This window comes from Echiichthys vipera, assembly GCF_963691815.1.
Source record: "Echiichthys vipera genome assembly, chromosome: 19".
In the NCBI taxonomy this organism is placed as follows: Eukaryota; Metazoa; Chordata; class Actinopteri; order Perciformes; family Trachinidae; genus Echiichthys; species Echiichthys vipera.
The window spans coordinates 14,831,647-14,853,271 of NC_139844.1; the positions used below are offsets into that span (position 1 = coordinate 14,831,647).

General features: G+C 40.3%; 1 protein-coding gene across 1 annotated transcript; it reads right to left on the reverse strand.

The window, feature by feature from the left end:
• Positions 1-384: 384 nt before the first annotated feature.
• scara3 (scavenger receptor class A, member 3) lies at positions 385-21,352 on the reverse strand. The gene is made up of 12 exons (XM_083934135.1): positions 20,865-21,352; positions 11,732-11,767; positions 10,906-10,947; positions 10,013-10,132; positions 8,102-8,167; positions 6,769-6,887; positions 5,710-5,954; positions 4,640-4,859; positions 4,356-4,444; positions 3,986-4,178; positions 3,661-3,838; positions 385-3,188 (listed from the first exon to the last, which is right to left on the reverse strand). Exons 1-12 carry the CDS (start codon positions 20,869-20,871, stop codon positions 2,698-2,700), a joined length of 1,806 nt encoding a protein of 601 aa, XP_083790261.1. The 5' UTR covers positions 20,872-21,352; the 3' UTR covers positions 385-2,697.
• Positions 21,353-21,625: the final 273 nt, after the last annotated feature.

Genomic DNA, 21,625 nt, shown 5'->3' on the forward strand with positions numbered 1-21,625 from the left:
TATTCTAAAAAGCATTTTGAAGAGGATAAATGCTTGGTTTTAGCAGAAAATTTATGATTTGGAGCAGTTAAAAATGTATCATTTTTTGAATATCTGCATCCAAGGCATTTCAAACTCTATGAACTGGAAAATATTATTGTACCCATGATAAAACAAAGTAAATATAGCCAAGTGTATATCTTCAGTGCGAGCAAACCTCAAAAATCTAATAGGAGGGGTTTGACATGTGTTTTGTGTTAATGACCGCTCCCTTTCTCTCGCAGCTAAACAATAGCGCTGTGGAAGGACAGTGGGACACCAGTCTGTTGAAAAAAAGCTTTATTGAAGTTCGATGCAAACCAGTCGCATTTCATTACAACACAAAGGTTTACAAAAATAGTATGTTTCCCTTTTAGTGAGACATATTTTTCTGTGATATAAATGGTTATGTATGTGTAGCATAAGGCCTAAACTCTCTGATAAGCCATTACTCTGCTATCTCAAGTGTTAAAGTAGAAACTGAAGCAAATGTCTGACACTCCTGATGCAGAAAAAAGAAAAACTGCAACTTTGTTGTTTTTATTATTTGATGTGTTTACATAACATTTATTTTTGTATGGAATACCTTTAATAACCTTCCTAGTCTTCAAACCTCTTTAGTTCAATATACTTATTTTCTTTCTTTCTAAAAGTAAGATGATACTCATGTCCAGAGGCACTAAGCATAGAAGCTAGAGGCAGGGAAACAAAATATTTTATAACAAATAAAAAAACATATGCCTACCAGCACCTCTAAATCTTACCATTTACATGTTGTAACTTGTTTGTGTAATGTTAAATATTGAACGAAATTAAATGTAGTTACAGGGGGTTATGTGCTGTATTACTTCTTTGCAGTTTTCTGGAGATGCTCTGCACAGATATGGATAAAATCTGCCACTGTGAGTTCTACCAACAAAGAGAACACAAACACGACACGTCCTCATACCAAACCAACAGTTGACAAAGTCTCCCAAAACATGGTTAACGCTGGGAAAACTACAATAAAAATACTTTTTTTTTTCAGAAAAGATCACAGATCGGCTTACGGACATAATTACGCCATGGGTCTACAACATCACGATCACGTTTTTTTTTTTTTTGCGAGGACGGTCTGATCCGTTCACAGACGATGTTCTTTATATTTACACGACTGCTGACACACTTCAAACATAAATAACACAACGCGCGCTAAGTTGTCTTCTCTGGGGCATGCTGTAGTTAAGCAAACAACATCTTACAAGCCTGTGTGGCAGTCATCAGAGGTCCAGGATGCTATTGCATTTAAAAGGAGAAGGTAATTAGTCAACAAGTACCAGCTGCACCACTCAACTCAGCTGGCACCGTTCTCATGAGCCATCCCTACAACTCTTTCTTTCTCCTGCAGCTGAATGCCAACCACATGTTTGTAAGAAATATCTACACCTGGGGTGGGGAACCATGCTACTGGAGAGCAACTGTCCTGCATGTTTTAGGTTTCTCTCTGCTCTAAAACGCTGGTTCTAATGCTCTGCTCCTTATCATGCAGCTGAAGCTTGTCAGGGGTTTAATAGTCGTTAGACTCAGGTGTGTTAGAGCAGGGAGAAACCTAAAACATGCAGGACAGTGGCCCTCCGGGAGCATGGGGTCCCCATCCCTGATCTACACCATGTAACTCCCCTCAAAACCACATATTTTTTAATGTCTGTGTGCAGACAATGTTAGTGAGCTTTTGAAAGAGTCGAGTCTTTATGCTAAGCTAGGCTAATCACCACCTTGCTCAAGGTCCAAACATAAGAGTGGTATCGAGCCTCTCATCAAACTCTCAGAAAGAACGTGTATTTCCCAAAATGTTTTCACAAAGCTGTCAACAGAGTTACTGTCTTCATTCTACAGCAACAGAAGCAAATGTTCAATCACGGATCATGAAATGAAGATAAGAGAAATCTTCAGAGTACCTGCTCTGAAATGCTAAAAGCAAACCGATTTTCACACTTTAAGAACCAATAAAGTGCCATCCATCAGAAAAGGACAATCAATGTGTACATAATGTTTATAACAAAGAGATATTTGTTTCTGTGCCCATATACTAGTGCATGGGGTTTGAGTAATCCTTTGAGTAGTGTGGATGGGAAAACACCACTACTTCAGTCCAAATCTTTGGTTAACAGCTCTCCTATTTATTATGCCCTCAGAAGATTTGGTGGCTTGACAAGAACCTCAAACTCTTTCCTTGCTTCCAGTACAATCGAGGCAAAACTTCAATAATAAATGTGTTCTATTACTGTTAACCTCATCATCTAAAATTGGTAAAATATCATAGTATTCTTGATATTCTTTGGCTTTGCTGTACAAGGAAACACTTATCAAAAGTAATAATGGGAGCCATGTGTTGTATTGAGGCAGTTTTCTCCAACATACCACCGTGTTTGTATTCTGTCCAGACACAGTCCACTTTCGGCCTTCGTTACTCTTTAACAACAGTTCTGTTCTGTTTTCCATTTTCTAGACCTTCCTCTTGGTTCATTTCATGTGGCTTTGCCATGATGTCCGGGAAATTCCCCCTTTAAAGTCTCATCTCAAAATTAGTTCCCGATTGTCTTGAATAATCCCAAAGAAACGGATTACTGTGTCTCCAGTCACAGGGGATGATATTCCTTCATCTGTCAACAAATCACCACTGAGTCTTCATCCATCTTTCTACTGTCTCTTAGACCCAGTAGCAGGCGTCACGTTCTGCTGCTGGGTGTCGATCCGGGCATGGGGGTATGGCAAGCCTGGAGGTCCAGGGGTTCCTGGTGGTCCAGGCGGCCCTACTGGCCCTGGTTTTCCCCTTGCTCCTGGTGGCCCAATGATGCCCGGTAGTCCTGCCTGACCTTGGATCCCTGGAGGCCCTGTGGTTCCTGGGGTGCCTTCAACACCGGAGGGGCCAATGTCACCTTTCTGGCCCCTTTCACCACGTGGTCCTGGCAGGCCTAGAGACCCTTTAGCTCCTTTGATTCCCACTGCCCCTCTATTGCCACCAGGGCCGGATTCACCTGCTGCTCCTCTGGGTCCGCTAGACCCCTTCTCTCCAACAGTTCCACGGCTTCCTATAGGGCCTCGGTCACCTTTGCTCCCAGTCAGTCCCACAGGTCCTTTTGAGCCAGTCTCACCCCGGTTCCCTTTGGGCCCTGGTAGTCCAGGAGCACCTGTTGAGAGAGGATGGTGAGGTTAAGTTAAGATCGTTTGAACTGAATATTTTCTGTCATTGACGGAATTCTTGAAAAAACGAAGGCGGGAAAATCTGAAGGTTTTCTGTCATTTCGACTGAACACTGCGGGCGATCCACCGTAACTTTAATTCCTTTACAATAATTTGAGCCTTTTTGTAACCGGTACGACAGTGCCTCTTAACTTCACCTGCTCTGCATCACCCGGAGCGTGTTTGGAGAGCCTACAGGCCTTTTTTAGTGGTGTTCACTGTCATATGCTTCCTGTGGTGTTGACATGAAAAATGACCGCAAGGTCATTATCTCATTCATCTCTTGATTCCTTTATAAATGCATAGTCTATAAGCGTGTTCAATATACCTTAACAATTGAAAAATGAGAGAGAAAGTCTGACTCACACTGGGTTAAAGACTAGAGTGTACATTTAATAAATACAACAATATCCACTGTACCTTTTACTATAGTGAAGTTCTTAATGAGCTGGATATGGTGAACATCCACAAGCTTCATCTCCTCCATCACCATGGACAAGTTCCTGACGTCCACGTCCAGTCGGACATTCAACAACATGTTTTGCTGTCTCAGCGTGTCGGCCAAGTGAAGGAGCAACAAGATCGTGTTGTTCAGGTTCTGCATAAAAGAAAGAAGGAGAGGGATGCAAAATAAACATTGGTATCAGCCAAATAGTTATTTGAAACATCAGTATCGGCCCAGAATTTCCGGATCGCGCATCCCTTATACATTAACAAGAAGAAATAAATCATCAGTTTTTACTACCTGAAGATCTTCAGTGTGTCTGCCCATGCGACTCTGGCAGGACGAGCTCTCGATGTTGATGTACTTGTACATGCTCTGGACGTGGCTGACAGTGGCGTTGATGCTGGAGGAGATTGTGTCGATCTCCATGGAGATGGAGCTCAGACGACCATCCAGTGCAGAGAAACGCTCACCTGTCCGGTTCTCATAGTACCTAAAGAGCGGCGGTTAAGGATGGTTACAGAGTCAGTTTTGACTTCATCATGTTGTGGGGACATCTGCTCATTATTTAAGAGTTGTCTTAAGGGTGAAGGTTATAACTTGACTCAGGTTAAGGTGAGGCTCAGGCATGTTACTGTGCTCCAACAGTGTCCTCTCACACGTGTGTTACCTGGAATGGTAGTGAAGGTCATGCATGTTCTCCTCATGTTCATCCATGAACGACGTCACATTGTCAAGTTGCATCTGCAGGTTCATCACCTGGACGAAAAACAGACATGTTGTACTTGGGAGGACGCTCATCATGACGTGAATTCTCATATAAAGGTCGGCCAACATTAAGACCTGTAGCCTAAGACTAATTATCTCCCTCATCAACATTTTAATTTCCACTTTTCCCATTAAGAGCCTACCACTAACAGTTGTTCTGTTTCCTAAATAAGCTTGCACACACACCTGCTGGGTGAGGTCGTAGTACACCTCAGTGGACATGGTGATTCTCTGGTGATCTGCTATGATGTTGTTTTGGAGGAAGCGCATCGTTTGCGTGGTGCTGCTGGTGTTGGATTTAATGGAGCTCAGAACGCGGCTGTAGTCCTGCCAGTCGGCTGTCAACTTCTGGAGGACCAGAGTCTCCTCGTCTGCTTTTCTTTGCAGGGCATCGATCCACATTGTACTGGAGAGCAGAGGAAAAGACAGAAGACATGTGATGTGCAGTGGTCATCTCTCTATATCTTCTCTATTTCTTTCCCAAAGTTTATGATGAGTAGATTTTTTTAAACCAATACTTATCTATACTAATACTATACTGATACTATACTATACTAATAACAATCTATCTATATAATTGAATGAAGGAAAAATACATTTTCCTTGTTAATAAATCACGTACAAGTTTCAAAAGATATCATCCCATTGATTTTTTTACTCAAACAAAGATGGAAGATAAAGTCCACTTCAGTAGGTTTAAATGAGTGTCCCAGCTGTGCCTTTGGGAACCCCCAGTTGTTTTTACTGTACTTAGCCTCCATAAATAACAATTTGTTTGTCAGGAAACTGCACTTGTGGCTTTAACTCTGGCTTCTTGCTGGATTTTAAGTTTAAGTTTGGACAGCTCACCCAAAGGTCATTAACACATGTACATGTTGATAACAAGACATGACAATAATTTAGCACGGAGTTAAAAAAAAATAAAGGATGAATACTGTAGTAGTGTTAATTCACAATGAAGTTGTTGACGAAACTAATGTTGAATATTTACAACTAAAACAAAATCTCTTCATTTCTGTGTACGAAATAAAGCCAATAAAGCATAAGAGTTGATGCATCATATGAGCTTATATGCAACAGTATCTGTGTCAGATATTTGTCTCTCTTCTTTACATCTTTTCCTAGCAGTAGGACTAGACAAGCATATTGCTTCTTCTACTCCTTTTCATGTTATGATACATGTTATGATATTTTACTCATTGTTCACCACTTTTGTAAACGTTTGAAATTAAGTATTTTCTATTCCATTCATTCACCTGAGTGCCACCGTCGTGTTAACTTGCTGTGCTGTAGCTTTGATGTCGTACTGATCCTCCCCCAGCGTCTTCATTTTCTCTTCGGTTTCCTCAATCACGTCCTTCCAGCCCTCCACCCGATCCAGGTATCTTTCCAGCGATTGGTTGAGAAGTTTGATCGACACCAGGTGGTTTTGCATGTCGTATGTCAGCCGGTTGCTGGTTGTTTTTAGTGTGGTCTGGGTCTGGGAGGCCTGGTCCAGGACCTGGAGGGGGGGACAGGGATCAAAGAGGCAGAGTTAGCGATCTGAAATTAATGGCATCATAGGCCTCACTAGGCATAGAGTGATAAATATTTCATGTCATAGTTAGCCTGCCCAAAATATTTTGAATCACATTATAAACACATTGGGTTTATATACCACCTGGGGCAGACAGATGAAAATGTGGCTGATAATCAGTACCTAAGGCCCCTGCGACCACCTCCTCAAACTTACAGCAGTCTTACAAAATCACACGAGGCAAGCTGGGTGAAGTATCTTGACACATGTCAGGTACGACGGGGATTGAACCACCGACCCTATGGACATTGGCTGACTTGTTCTACCAACTGAGCCAAAGCCACCATTTGACACTCCTAAAATGACACTAAGACACACTAAAATCAGTTTACCTTGCAGTATTAAATTTAATTCCATTTTATTTATAGTGTCAAATCATAACAGAAGTTAGCTCAGACCACTAAATGAGGTAATCATGAGAATCAAGTGCGCCCTTACTAAAAATGTCAAGTTGTGGTTGATAAATACGTACACCGTGATGTAAAAAAAGTAGAATAAAATATACTTAAAAACTGTAACTTTTGGGGCCAAATTAAAAATGGAAGTCAATTGCAGTCAATTCACCAGTTAAGTCACTCGGGAGGATATTCACCATTATTCAGGTACTGGAAATTCACCAAAATTAACTTATTGTGAGTGTTTTTCATCACAACCCTTTGGTTTTGGTTGAACGCAACAAGCAACTTAAAGGCAGCGCTTTCGTCTCTTAGAGCTTGTTTTGTGATTCACCATACCGTACCTGCTCCTGCCCCAGTATCATTCTCTGGATGTCTTCAAACTCCTTCTTCAGCCTGCTGATCTCCTCGCTGTACAGAGTCACATCCAGACAGCCTGAACAGTTGGAGCTGGAGCTCAGATCTGAGAGAGAGAGCGAGATGAGGCGATAGGATGGATAAAAGTTCTAGTGTGCGTATGAAATAAGCCTCTGGCAACCATATGTGTGAGCGAGACATCACACTTAATTGTCCGTACTGCTTCACACTTCATGAATGGCCTTAAAACACCTGTTTCAGTGGCTGTTCCAGGTGTGTCCAAGGTCAAGAAGCTCAGTTTTGAGCCACTGTGAATGAGAAATCCTTAAGGTGCTCAGAAAAATGGAAACTTGAACAACTACATTTCCATGACAACTGAGCAAAAGGTCCAGTATAACTACTAAGTGGTCCTTGCGGTGAGGTTGTTTTGTTCAGGTTCCACACACACACACTTTAAAGCAGAGGTTTTCAGCCTTTATGAGGAGAGTGAAAAATCCCCTCCCTCATTACTGTCACTGAGGTGCCCTTGAGCAAGGCCTTTAACCCACAACCACTCATCAGGCTGTGGTTTTACTGGGCAGCTTCCAGGTGTGCATGTGTGAATGTGATCAGGGTGTTCCTGAGAAAGAGAGCATTGCTCCCGCTGAATGATGGTGTTGGCAGGAAGAGACAGAGAGAAGTCGGCATAAACAGTTGTTTCTGCGAGCCTCCTCCTGCTTATTTTGAGTGATTACTGTGAGTGCTCTGATTAATAAATGTAGATAATAATGCTTTGTTTGTAATGACAGTTTTGTTTAGTGTTAACAGCTAGCACCTAGCCATAGTCCAATGTGTTCCAGGCACTTTGGATTTTGATGCGTTCAGGGACTTCTCTCCCCCTGATCTGCTGGATCAGCGCTCTTTCTTTGTTCCAGGACCTCCTGATTTACAAATTCAACGCTGAATATAACTTATAGAACTTACCGTACTCACACAGTAATGTGAAACCCATTCCCTGGTCTAAAAAAAAAAGTTAAAAAAAAAAAAAAAAACACCTGGCGACCCCTGGAAATTACCTCCAGGACTCCAGGTAGAGAGTCAGTAAAAGCTGCAAAAATGTAAATTAAGAAAAGCAAACCTATTTTCTCATTTGAGTATATATAAAAAATAACATTTATTTTCTTCTAGTTATCGCTCCAAGACACCTTGAATAACTCTGTTTTCTCTGTGCATAATCCTCTCCATTGCTATCATTCTATCCTGCCATGATTTTTCGGGTCCATGAGGTCCATTTATTATTTCTTTAAAATTACAATCTGTAAGTAAATTCAGCGATTTTACCATCTACTCCTTGCCTGGTGATCTTCTGGTAGACGGAGTCCTCCAGGTTGTCAACCTTCCTGAACACTGGAGACACAAATAAGTCGGTAAGTTCAGATGGATGAGAGTTATAAAGTTACAAACTCCCTAGTTCAGGATTTACTTTTCAGTAAAAGAATGGAGTTTTGTTCTTGTGAAAGTCAGTGGAAGTCAATGGGGAAATGGCTTTAAAACATGCAAATAACCCTGGAAATAACCAGGGTATGCTGAGGAGCAGAAACATAAATAATTAACATCAGCAGCACTTGTGTTAACAGGACATAGGAAGTATTTAAAGGAGTAAAATCAGGAAGTTGAAATTTAAGCCATGACAACAAAACACGTGACGTTTTCATTAGCTAACAAATGTAACCAAAACACTGATGAATGATGGTGTAGACAGCTGGTCTGATCCTGCTGTCCCAACATATTTCCCAAGAGAGCAACAACAATTTAGTGAGTGTGAGGTTTTGTGAGTGTACCTTTGTGAGATTGTACATTTGTAAAAATGTGTGTTCGCATGCTAAGTCCTGACTCGGGGGATTGATATGTTTGCATATATAAATACTTCCACCTGCTCTACTCTATTAGCTGCTGTGGCAGTGACGCTAAACATGACTCATGGCTAAATTCTGTGCATCAATGCTTAAGAAATATTCTTAGAGAACATGTAAATCAACCACTACAGATCTTTACACACATATCACCAACAGTATTTGTTTTTTTTTTATTCTTTGGATGTAACAGCTTGGAAAAAATGTATTCAACTCCAAACAATCCTCTTTTTTCCATGAAGCAAAGCGCTAAAGTATGTATTACTTCATTCCACATTTGTTACTTAACTTTTTTGCTGAAGAATGTATTTTTTTTTATGAAAACAGATGTTCAGCAGGGAACAGAAAATCAAAGGTTATTTGTTTCTGTTTTTCCTTGTGCACATGAGGAGTTGGGAGCTGCAGCCAAATGAAACATCTTTTTTGTTTATACTTAAGTTTCCAGGGTTTTTGGTACCGTACAGCTGTGCTGGAAGTTGACACAAACATAAACTGAGCTCTGTTTCTGTGTAGAAAGCATCATGAAAGACCAGCAATTCTGTTTTGTGGTGTGCATGTTTGGGTACAATGATTGTTTGCAAATGTTGACTTGTCTTTGCTGATGCTCAATATGTTGGGATGCTGAAATTCTCCATTGATCCACAAGCTGATATCCCGTCTTTGTGCAGACATTTGACTTAGCAACGACACACATCATAATACTGTAAGATACTGCAAACCTGACAAAATGGCGGATGTAGAAATGTCAGTTAAACTGCTACAGAACACTGCCAATAGTTGCCAATTGCCATAACAACGGACTGTTCAACTGACACCAACTGCTGGTGGCAGAACACAAACATTTGTGGACATGTCTTCATGTTTCCAGCACATGTACAAGTAAATTAATTCATATTTACTATGTTTCTGTACATGAATACAAGCTTGTTCTGGTGTTGTAGGATTTTTACATGACTCTCACCAAGCCCCACTCTCTCTCTTTACCCTTGAGATCCCCAAACGGTAGTAAAAGACGATGATTTACGACTTTCAAACCCAATAAAATGTGATGTTAATGTAAAAAGCATCTGCTGGTGCTGAGCAGCTGTCAGGTAAAACATGGGACACGGGGCCCAGGACCACATTCATTTGATCTATGGGAATTAAATGGGCTGTGTTTTATTAAGACAAACACATGCACAAGTCTTATATTTTCCCATGACAAGCCTTTTTCCCACTCTTCTTAATGCAAAACGTCAGCTTTAATCAGTGAGATTCCTTAGAGATGATTAATGTCCTGGGGGAATTCACTGATTGCAAATTGATTGTAAAAAACAAAACAAAACAAAAAACAGCTCACCAAGGGACGCCAGCACTGCCACAGTAATGATGAGGAATGCAACAAATCCATAGAGGACTTTGACAGCCAGCTGGAGGGAGTGGCTCTGCTGGCACCTCATACAGCCACCTCTGCTACGACCTGGAAGGACAATGGAAGGGAATTTAGACTGGTATGTATGTATTATCAACCTTAGTACTGATTATTTCAATTTTTTGATCAATATACCAGCTATTATCTTGATTGACCAAATAAAGTTATTTAGTTTACTCAGGCCTAGTCCACACGTACAAGGGTATTGTTGTAAATAGGGTTAATTCTTCCTGTCCACACAAACACTGTTTAAAAGAACTCTGGGTCCAAAGGAAATATGCTAAACCACAATTGAAGCGCTGTCAAGAGCATGGCAAAGAAGCATGCGAAGAAGAAGAAGATGCTGGCCAATAAGAAGCCCAAAAATGTTTTATTATCAGAATATAACTTGGCTGCAATGGCACATTGCTCCATAGGGCATTCGTACACGTCTGCCAAATAGTCGCCTCATATGTGACGCCTCATAAAAGAGTTAACAGGGCACTCTAATGTTACGTTAAACTAATGTTAAATACACTTTGCAAGTTTAAAAAAATATACAAATGGTTGCAGATTAAGTTTTAGTAAATCTAGACTCATCGATTAATCATTTCCGCTCTCTGTATCAGACAATTATTACTGATCATCTTTAACCAGGCAGCATATTTTATCAGATGATCATGTGTCATGGCAAACGTACAAGCACATCAAAGCAGCCACACTTGGGAAGGAATGCATGCACACACACTGCATATGTGTACACAATATATAATTGGTGAAAAAACAAAATGCAGATTACATTATGTGATTGACCTGTGTGTGCATGTGTGTTTGGGCTTCACCTCTAAATGAAGGCATTTCCTCCTCGCCAGTGAAATCCTCCTCTGGAAAACAAGATGATGACAAAAACATAAACATGACAAGTTGAAAACACGATGTTCTACTAAATAACAAGGAAATCCTAGAATATACAAACTGTAATCGTTTTTGTAAATCCCTTAAAAGGGAGTCACATTATTCACTCACCCGCAGATCACTGAAAATGCACTTTTGTACTTTTTGAAGAAAACATGGATTAAACCAACAATGTTTAACTCACAACTCTGAAATTGGTTGTTGTAATTGTGTGAAAGGAATAGTTTGTCATTCTGGGAAACACTTTATCATTTTCTCCCTGAGTTTTAGATTAGAGGATTGAAACCGCGAGGAGGCGATTAGCTTATCTTGGCATGGCTCTCACTAAATCTCATCAAATAAACAGTCTTCCTCAAAAATAAGCAGCAATTTTGCATTTTACAAAGAAGACGCATCATGTCAAATGGTAAGCATTAGCTAGCTGGCTTCCAGTCTTAATGCTAAGCTAAGCTAAGCTAATCTTCTGCTTCTGCTCAGTACTTACTGCACAGACATGAGAGTGGTGTCAATTTTCTCATCTAACTCTCGCCAAGAAAGGTAATAAATGTCCCAAAACTATTCTTTAAATATATATTGGAATACTCCTCAAAGCCAGCTCAACGCTTGGTTACTTTTCTCTGATGGCACAATTTTTTTTGTGGAAATGCAGTTTAACTTCGAAATTGACTGTACCATATGTATAATGTGAAGATCCCCTATAATGAACTGGGTGGAATTTATGTTTCGTAGACAGTAGAAAATCTTGATTATTACCTTTAAAAAGCTGGTTCTCATATCCACCATAGTTGTCTGCCAAAAGAGAGAGAGAGAGAGAGAGAGAGAGGGAGAGAGAGAGAGAGAGAGAGAGAGAGAGAGAGAGAGAGAGAGAGAGAAAACAGAGATTTAACTGACTGAAACAATTTCTGCTGGAGCCACCAACAAGTTGCATTACTCCTGTCATAAATCATACAAACCAGCTGGCTCACAGTCCCCCACCTCCAACTGAATTCTCTGTTTTATACTGAGCATGTTCAGTTTGAAGCTGCTAACTCAGCATAACAAAAAAGGAAGGTTTTTGTTCTGCTCAAATGTTCTCTCTGCTCACTCAGGAGAAAACAGCCCCACAGTGATGCAAAGTATGAGAACAGTTGTTGGTTTTGTGTGCCGAGTCTGGTGGGATTGTTGTGTGCCTGAGGAAGTTGTCATCACACACTGAAATAAAAGCATGACCTCTGCAGAATATAAAAAACCACACAAGGCCAAGAAGAATACGTCCCACGTCATGTTTTGATAACTTCATGTAACAGCAATGGACTTTATACAACACGTAATTAACAGCACCACCAAAACCACTTAATGTTTAGGAAGCAAATACACTCAGTGGAGCTGCAGGGGAGGCTGTTTGTAAAGGAAAAGAGCAGGGAAACACATTGATACACACTCATACACAGGAAAAAAGAGGTTTGGCAGGTTGTTGACCAGCTGAAGAGAGCCATGGTGGCGTGTTGATACTGCCAAAGGAGTTGGCCTTAAAACAAACAGTGTCAGGCTGCGGAAACATTGCTGTATAATGTAAAGTATGTGGTTGCACATGTTAGTGCAGACCTTTCCCTGAAAAATAAATGACTTTGCAATGGCGTTTCTGACTGCGGAAATGTGGAAAATGTATCGACTGAGTCTAGACAGATGTGATGTAATTTAAAGAAACATTTCACCAATGAGTCCACCTGTTAGCTTTAAGGTGGCGCTGAAAGGTTTCAAGATGTATCCTTGTTGTACGTAAATGGGGCTTAGCTCAGGCAAAGAACTGAAGTCATGCAATAGTTGATTTGCATCAGCTGGTAATAAAATCCAATCATATTCATACAGGTATACACAGAAGCCTTTATAATCTCCTACCAATTGTGGAAATATGGCTAAATATTGGAACATAAGCATAGAATGGTTTAAGGGGAAACTTGGTCGCTGATTTGGCGTCCATTGTAGTTGTTCTGAATTAAAGACGGATAAATCTGCCATTGTATGTATAATGGTCGAGCTACGACTTTTTTTAGAGTCACCTTTGGAGCCCAGAGGTAATAAGTGGTTGGTGCTCAAGTTTTTCTTTAAGTAATACATTTATGGAAACTTAGTCTGAACTTGCAATACTCCATTTAAGGAATACAAAATGTGAATGATGGGACTTTTTTTTTTATCTGTGCCTCCGATTGTGAAACCTTCACTTCGGTCCCTTTAGTGTGCTTTAAAGTAAGTGAAAAATTGGGGCAACTCGAAGTATGGATTTGCTAGTTTACACTTCATTTTGAGTTGAAAAAAGATCTTTTATATATTTGATTCTATTTTTCTTCTCTCTAATGTTTTTAAGCCAATACAAAATGTTGCAAAATAATTTCTGAAACCAAAATGTCTGCTGTGGATCAATATCTGTGGTTAACCACATAATGAGCTCAACATGAAACCTCTCAAAGGAGCAAAAGAAAACATGGCTGAGAAGAGAATAAACACAGAAGCAGTTGCACACAATGTCAGAAGCCTGTCAAAAAACAAAATTTGTCATATAGTGTATATTTAACAGATAGAAAGGTTATCATTCATCATATATCCCACACTTCTACATTACACCAGACTGATTTAGTGCAAATATTTAACCTTAAACTGCATATTCACATCAGAGTTTACCTTCATGCATTGTTTATGAGAAGCAAATACCAGTCTGCACGTACTGTAGTATTGTGGGATTGGTGGTGGTGACCCAGACGTATGCCATTTTTAGAATTTAAGTGTAAGGTTGTCCACAAATGAACTCATTGTTTAAATTGAGCTTAAACCAAGTAAAATTATAAAGCACATGATGCAATCTCCTAAAAACAATGTCAGTAAAGTTTTGATACAGTAAAGTACACAAACGCCCCAGTGCGGTGAATGTTTATATCAGTCAGCGGTGGAACTGCTGAGGTCAGGTCTGACATAATGATGGAGGAAGGAAAGAAGAGGAGGAAAACTAGGAGAGGTGAAGGTAACCATCTCCAAAAAAGACAGGAATAAAGAAAGCATGTTAAAGATAGCAAGTGATAAACAACTACAGAAGATTTTTGTCCATGCAGAAGATTTGTAGTTGCTCTTCATTTGCAAAACATCTCATGATAGTTCCCAAGGACAAGGGAGAAGAAGGCTGCAACATTATTGCTTTAGTTCCCTGTCAACGGTCACATTAACGTGTTTCTGCAAAAAAGGTTCTGATAAACCAATTACACACCTACTTAACTACAAACAGCAGTCAGAGAAAGATAACATCTAACTGGCCAACATAGTGGAGCATTTAGTGGCGAAAGAGCTTTTTAGTTGCTTTAAAAAAATGAAGCCAACATGAAAGATGCAATGAACAGCAGTTCTTCGAATGGCCACTTGAGGTTAGCTCCAAAAGCCTGTCAAGCCCTAGCCTTAGTACAAAGAAACAGTTCTCATAGTCTCTATAGCAAATTTCCTCATTCATGACGACTGAATTTTTTTCCAAACTCACCCGTTTAAATCATATCCAGGCTTAAAGTTTTTCATAATTAAGGATGTGCCACTTTGATGAGATGCCTAGTCGAGACTGCAGGCTTCATTTGCCCCGCCTCAGCTCCACAACCCTCCACCTCTTTGCCCATTTTGTGGATTAGCCAGGAGCAGACAAATTCAATGCCAAGATGGCGACAGCCAGAGCCACCAGGAAACACACCAACTGTTTGCTAACATGTTCATCAACAAGTAGTGAGAGTATGGTGGAGGTAGTAACGTTGCATACCGTTGTTATTCTGGGTTCCAGTGGAGAGTTTTTATTTGGTCCCAATCCCATTTCAGAGACTTTCCCACCCTGATTTAAATGCATTTCAGGGGGAAAACTGAATTCCTGTCATTTTTTGGATTTCTGTGGCATGAAAATGGTCAGATTCAAATGTTTGAATGTCAGCAAATGATTTGCTATTAGAAGCTGAAATTCCAAAAATCAGTATCCACCCTCAAATATCTGCCTGCTCCTATGTTATGTTTCTCCTCCTTCACCTCCTCCCTCATCTCTTTTTCTCTCTCCTCCTGTCTGCTGCCCTTTTCTCTCCTCATGTTTTTCCTCCTCTCGGTGGAAAAAATCCTCACGTCTGTCTCGTTAGTGAGGAAGTCGACCTGTCCAACACTCACAAAGCAGAACTGAGCTGATCTGACAGCAGCACAACACGGCCCCTACCAGGTCACACCTATACAGTCAGGCAGTGGCAAAACCCTGTGGTACTACTGGAAACTGGGTTTGTTTCAGTCTTAAATCGGTGCACACACTCTTTCTCAAAATTGTACTTGGTTAGAAATGTGGTGCAGCAAAGCTTTTACTCTCAAATTAAGAAACATGGAGCATCTGCATAAACCTTTCATGACGTGTTTAACAGATAACATACTTTCCTTTCCTCAGTGGTAGCAGATCAGTTCAAAACCACCCTCGCAACAAGGTCTCAGTTTAACTGGTTTGGATGTTCTCCTTTTTCTAAACAATCTGCATTCAGGTTAGCTTAAATTGATATGAATGGAGGATAGGCATTTATGCATGATATATATACCGTATATAAGTATTATGCTTCAGTACTGTTTCTACCTATGATAACTGAATAAAATACTAAGATTAAACTAAAATTAATAATTATTATATTAAATATAATATAATTTAATTTAAAATTCAATAAAAGGAGAAAAAAATATCTTCAAGGTTTGACAATAACTGCTTTAAGGTGTGAAAGCACTGAAACTTAAACCCTGCCTAGAGGTCAAGATGATTGAAAAAAACACACAAATGTTCCCTCACAAAATAATGTTAAAATCTTCATAGTTGGGATGCACTACTTACAAACCAAACAACAATTCAGAATATGGATTATCTGGCACTACATTCTGCAGCATAGTGAAGCTTTAAAAGAATGTAACAGACAAACAAAAAAACAAAACAGATCCTAACGTGTCCAGTAAAATGCAATCTGTGATGATATTGAGGCCTTGTCATAGACAAAGTTAGAAATTCTACTGGATTTATAACATTGAACTTGTGGGTATTAGTGTTCTGCAGAAAAGACCAAACCAGACGGGTTTTTTTGGCTGTTTATCCAGACAGTGAGGCAGACTGAGGATGACAAAGTTTGGTTGCATTTTACAAACTGAGAGCAGCAAGTGTGCACTTGCAGTTTATACTGTAAGGATGTGTATATGGAGGAGAGGCTTGAAAAACCCAACAAAACTAAACATTTCCAAGAGTTTTTTTTCCAAAGCATGCATCCACATCTAGCATCTAGACTCTGCCACAAATGTACCAGGATGGCCGAGTGGTTAAGGCGTTGGACTTAAGATCCAATGGACATATGTCCACGTGGGTTCAATCCCCACTCCTGGTATACCCATTGGTAGTTAACCCATAAGATATGAGGAGTGAATCTTGAGGTTGGATAGTTTGTCCACTGATGAGAAAGGGTGATTGTGGCAAGTGGTGTGCAAGCACCTTGAGTAGTCAGAATGCTAGAAAGCTGCTATACAAGTGTGACTGGTCCTTTTGGTGACTAATTATATAACAAGGCCAAGTGCTATTTTGACACCTGGTGATCTCTTGGTTTTGTAATTAACCTTAAAAGCAGCTGTGCGCTTTGCAGTGGTCAAGGTCATTTAACTGAAAATAATACTGCTGCCAGCCGCAGAAACACTACAGTACTATTAAATATTGCATCTGGTGAAATAAGAACTACACTCCACGACCATAGGTATGTAGACTAACATTATACCCATGTGATCTTTCTTCTTCTCCAAACTGTTGGCAAAAATCAGACAAAAAGATCTACACAGTATGCTGATGACTCCCTGGTATTTACATTTAATAGAGCAACATTTCCATCTAAATATTATCAGGTATTGTTAAATGACCATCAGAAAGCTGAACCCAACATCCATCACTCAGGTGGTTGTGGCATAGCCTACATAATTTAGAATTGATCTACTCCCTTTTCCTTCCCACAGAGAGCTGAACAGCTAGCCTTATATGGCAATTTTAGGGGCGTTGTTAAGTTAATGATCAAATCTTAGGCTGCACACATCGTCAGGTGGCTTTAATCAGGTTGAAACTCGCAACATGATACGTTTGTGGCGTTAAGAGAATGTTTTGCAAACCTCACATAAAAAAGTAAAAAATGCATGATGCCTGACATCTCTACAAAAAGATCACCCCCACTAGGGATTGGAATTGATAAGATTATATTGATATTGATCAGATCAGTTCCATATGGATACATGTACAAGTGAATATGGGTACCAATTACAGAACTACCCACAGGGTTACAAGCAAGTGAAAGCAAGTCTAGAGAAAAACATTTAAATATCAGTATGTTGTTCTTCACTCACATGGAGTCACTCAGCCCTCCTCCCTCCATTGCCATCGGACCTTTGGTGTTTGTGAACGCAGCGCCAGGCCTCTACTTGAGTCAGCTAACCGTCAGCACCACTTCATGTCTGTGGTACCTCTGTGGTGGTTCCTCTCTGGGGGTTTCTGCACTTTCCAAACCCCTTCCCCACCCTGTCCTTCCCCTTCTGAACTTTACTTTCACCAGGGGATTGTGCAAAATGTTATCCTTGGTGAGTAGCATGAACTGACTGTCCTGTAACCTCACCACATCACTCCATTAAGAGATTTAAGATGCTGTCTCCATATAAATATAAAGCTGTCATGCTGTTCCACGTTGCCGTCTTTCATTAATTAATTGAAATTACTTTGACCAGAAAATTCCCCTCAAGAACCTCAGAGAGCTCCAGCCTTAAGTGAAACCAGGAATCACGAGATGGGCCCTGTTCCAGATCAGAGTGGAGGTCTTGACCACAACTTAGGTGCCCTCTGACTGGAATGTGTGGTCTCTTTGCAACTATAAATGCCCGGTATGTGTAGCAGCAGACTGCGAAGCTAAAGTTTCGGAAGAGCCATTACAAGAAAGTTTTCTTTTATTGTGGTTCAGCAGTGAAACGGGAGATTTTCAGAGTCATGATCCCATAAACGCCTCATGTTTTCTCAGGACCAAAACCGCTTTGGACAGCCAGGCTGAGACACAGAGACAAGCCTGGTTAGGTTTACAGGGCTGTGGGGCCAAAGGGCGTGTAAAATATTCTCTAATGCTTTATTTACAGGCCTCTTAGTATTTTCTTACTTGCCCGGTTATACTAAATGACCAAATAGCATTAGTTTAGTTAGCATAATCAGGTGTATGTAAACATCGTCAAAAGAAAAGTTACATGAACCATATTGCCAATACATCTGAATATAAGTGAGGGAAAAAAACTGTAAAAACAGGTGCTCATACTACTAACCAAGCTAATAATACCTATCTTAATTAAGTTTCCGGTTGCTACACATCCAGAATATGTGCTTCCAGAGTTTGTGTAAAAAACAGGGAAAAGTCCGGCAGAAACATTTCAGATCCAAGCAAGCAAAAATAAATAAAAAAGTGCACAGTGCATACAGAAAGAACAAGTCAATATGACTTTCTTCTTGTTCTCCTTTCAACCAAGATTCAAAATGCTTTGACTGTAAATGTATAATGCTGCCACAGCAAAAGTGGAATTGAAAACAAGAGAATCTGTCTCTCTTTCTGTACCTCCCTTTCTCTTCTCCCCTTCCCTCACTCTTTCCTTCTCCTCTGCCAGCCATACACCTGCCTCACCTCCTCTGACTCCCCCCTTCCCCTCCAGCCCTGTTAGGAATGTATGAGGCAGCATGTTTAGTTCTGGTCGGGCAGGGCTGCACTCACTCTCACCAAGACTGGAAACCACATTAACAGACCTCCTGTACTGCTGGCTGAGGAGAGAACTGTATGTTCTTGGGAGTGAATTTGCTGTATCGTCTCGAGTCTCTCTCCTCAAGAATAGACAAGAGCACAGACACAATGTGCTTACTTTAATTTTAGTCTGATTTAATTTCCTTTTATTATTACTTAATATACACGTCAAGCTCTTAGAAAATATCTGAAACCTAAGAAACCACATCATTCCAAAAACGCGTTAAACGCTGATGACTAAAGTAAAGCTTTGTAACCACAGATTGAAATAAAACATAACTGAATTGATTTTGTAAAAGCTTTTACATTTGTAATATCTTTTGTTTTTTCATTAAATGAAAACAAGACGTAAATGTAATTGCACCAACCTGAAACTAACTAATTAAACTCCTTTTTGTTCCCAAAATCACACTGCAGGTCCTACATTGTACCACTAGGTGACTGTGTATCTGTTTATCTTAACTGTATATATTTTGTCAGCCGCAAGATTTTGTCCGTCAAAACAAAAACACTACATAAACTGGGAGGTTAGCATTATTAGCCTAAATGACCGGTTGCAAAGCCTTGTTGCCCTAGTAACGGCTGCCTGCTTGCCTGATGATGACTGACAACCCCCAAGGCCTTCGCTCTTTGCGCAAAATACACGATGATATCATTTTTGGTTCGTGCACCCACGCGTCGGGAACACTACGACGAGCATAAACCTTGCTTACTAAAGAGAAGCACCGTTGACGCATTTTCGAAAACAACCAAGATGGCTGCAACTCCAACTTTCTGTTGGAGTACTATTTTCAAATTCTGAAGACAAAATGGCAACCAGGGGCCTTTTTTGTCTACGACAGTTGAAAACACCCCTTGGAAATCAAAAAGAGAGAGAGGTTTGTGATTTGGTCTGGTGATGTCAGGCTAGATGCCCACCTGATATTCTGCTAAAATACTGCTAAAGCTGCATGGTCAAGAGCAAAAAGTCAGCTTCCTTACTTGCTGATGATCCATGTAAAAGCTAACAGTAAATAAAGAAACTGCTTTGCTCTTGTTTTGCAGTGTAAATTAGTCCCATTTAAATAAATATAAGAAAATGATAAGATCAGACAGATATTTCATTCTTACATAAAACTGTGTGGCTGCTTAGCTCAAATACTAAACGTACAATTTTATATTTAGTGTTACAAGAGAAATATAAGAATGAGAAATGTTAGGATGAGGACTAAACAATCATAAAGCTAGCTCATGTAACTTTGGCTGAGGAGTTTATAGCCAATGGTCAATTAAAATAGTGCCCCAGAAACTGAAACCAAACTGCCATCAAAACAAAATCAAAAAAGGAAAGAAATGCTTCCAAGAGTAAAGAATACTGTCAGATTTCAGTTAAAAACAACACAGGAGTCAATCCATCATATGTCATTACTGTTGGTAATGAAGTCAACATTGCTTAACATCTTTTAAAGCTGCCACCCCACATGTGGGATTTATTCCTGCATCCTTTCACCCCCCTCTTTACTGTATGTTACCATCTCTGCCAGCCTTTCACTTCTCATGCTGTACGTCTGGGAACTATGTACTGTACGAGCCCTGGCCCTCTTCAAAGCCAGTGGCAGCTCTCCTTTCATGATATGTTGTGAAAAAGCTCCAATTCAGATGTTATGCTTTCACTCACCCTCTTTTAGAAAGGGGGATATTAAGTCAATCCGCAGCAGATTGGTGGGGCTAGAGAACATTTCATGTTTTATGAAACGGGGCTGTGGTGTGCACGCACACACATGCAGAAATTTAAAGCTGACTGATCAATGTCTCACATCCAAAAACAACAAACCGGCACTTTCTCAGGATCCACACTGCCGAGATCCACAGCAGATGAGAAGCATATGTGGTTTCTGGTGCTCTGTGCAGGTGCTTGCCTGCATGCCACAATGACAGATTAAGTTCCTGTCTACATTTGTTTATATTTTTCACACTGGCAAATAGACCCAGGTATTGGTAAGAAATGTTTTTTTTTGCACTACTAGAGAGTAGGAAGATAGTATTTGTCAGTGCTCAGAATTAATGCAGTATAATAACAGAAGAAATCTGAGAAGTGACTCTACCTTTCATGATTCCTCGCTCAAGGATCCTTGCTACAAACAACTTGCTGGTCTAGTTTGCTGATGCTCAACTTGAAGGTGGTGATATTGCAGTGCTCTTCACCTTTTTCTTCCAGAGACAACAAAGGTATTCAGCAATGTACCTTGGAGGTGCCAGCAAACTCATTCGTGAAACATTTTCCAGTTTCCCAAAGAAAGAAGAACGCCTGGAGGTCCAAAACTGAATTACTTCCACATATTTGGAAATTGGTGAACAACAGGCAAATACTTCAGGGTTCAGCCACATTGAATGTTATTCCATATGGGCCAAAAAAAAAAAATGCAACCTACAACCTAAAGATCTAGATCATTCCAAATAATCTTTCAAGACTATCAGTGCTGAAGAAAACTGGTCAAAGCTCCTCTTTGGTTTTGAACATGTGCTTGCCTGCAGCTTTCTGGCAACATCCCTCTCCCATCCAGAGCCGGAGGAAACTAAACCTCCTCAGACAGAAACCATGTGCAAGTTTAGGGAGGGAGAGAGCGAGGGGGATGAAGAAAAAGAAGAAGGGTGGTAAGAAAGAGAGAGAGAGATGGGAGGGGAACAAAGAAACTGGAAAATGAGGGAGGGACTGTAAAAGGGACAGGGTGAAAAAAAAGGGAGGGAGGGCCCATGTGTTTTGTTGAAAGTCAGTTTTGTGGCCCAGGCTAATTGCTAACAAATGTTTGAACATTGTGGTGTGAGCACCTTGAATATCTATGGCCTTGGCCTGTGAGACAGGAAA

What these genes read in the sequence shown, in the direction of transcription:
- scara3 (XM_083934135.1), bottom strand. An exon ending in GGAAATGCCTTCATTTAGAG is followed by an intron (nt 10,133 to 10,905) that starts GTGAAGCCCAAA and finishes TTGTCCTTCCAG; the next exon opens with GTCGTAGCAGAGGTGGCTGT. An exon ending in GACACACTGAAGATCTTCAG is followed by an intron (nt 3,839 to 3,985) that starts GTAGTAAAAACT and finishes TCTTTTATGCAG; the next exon opens with AACCTGAACAACACGATCTT.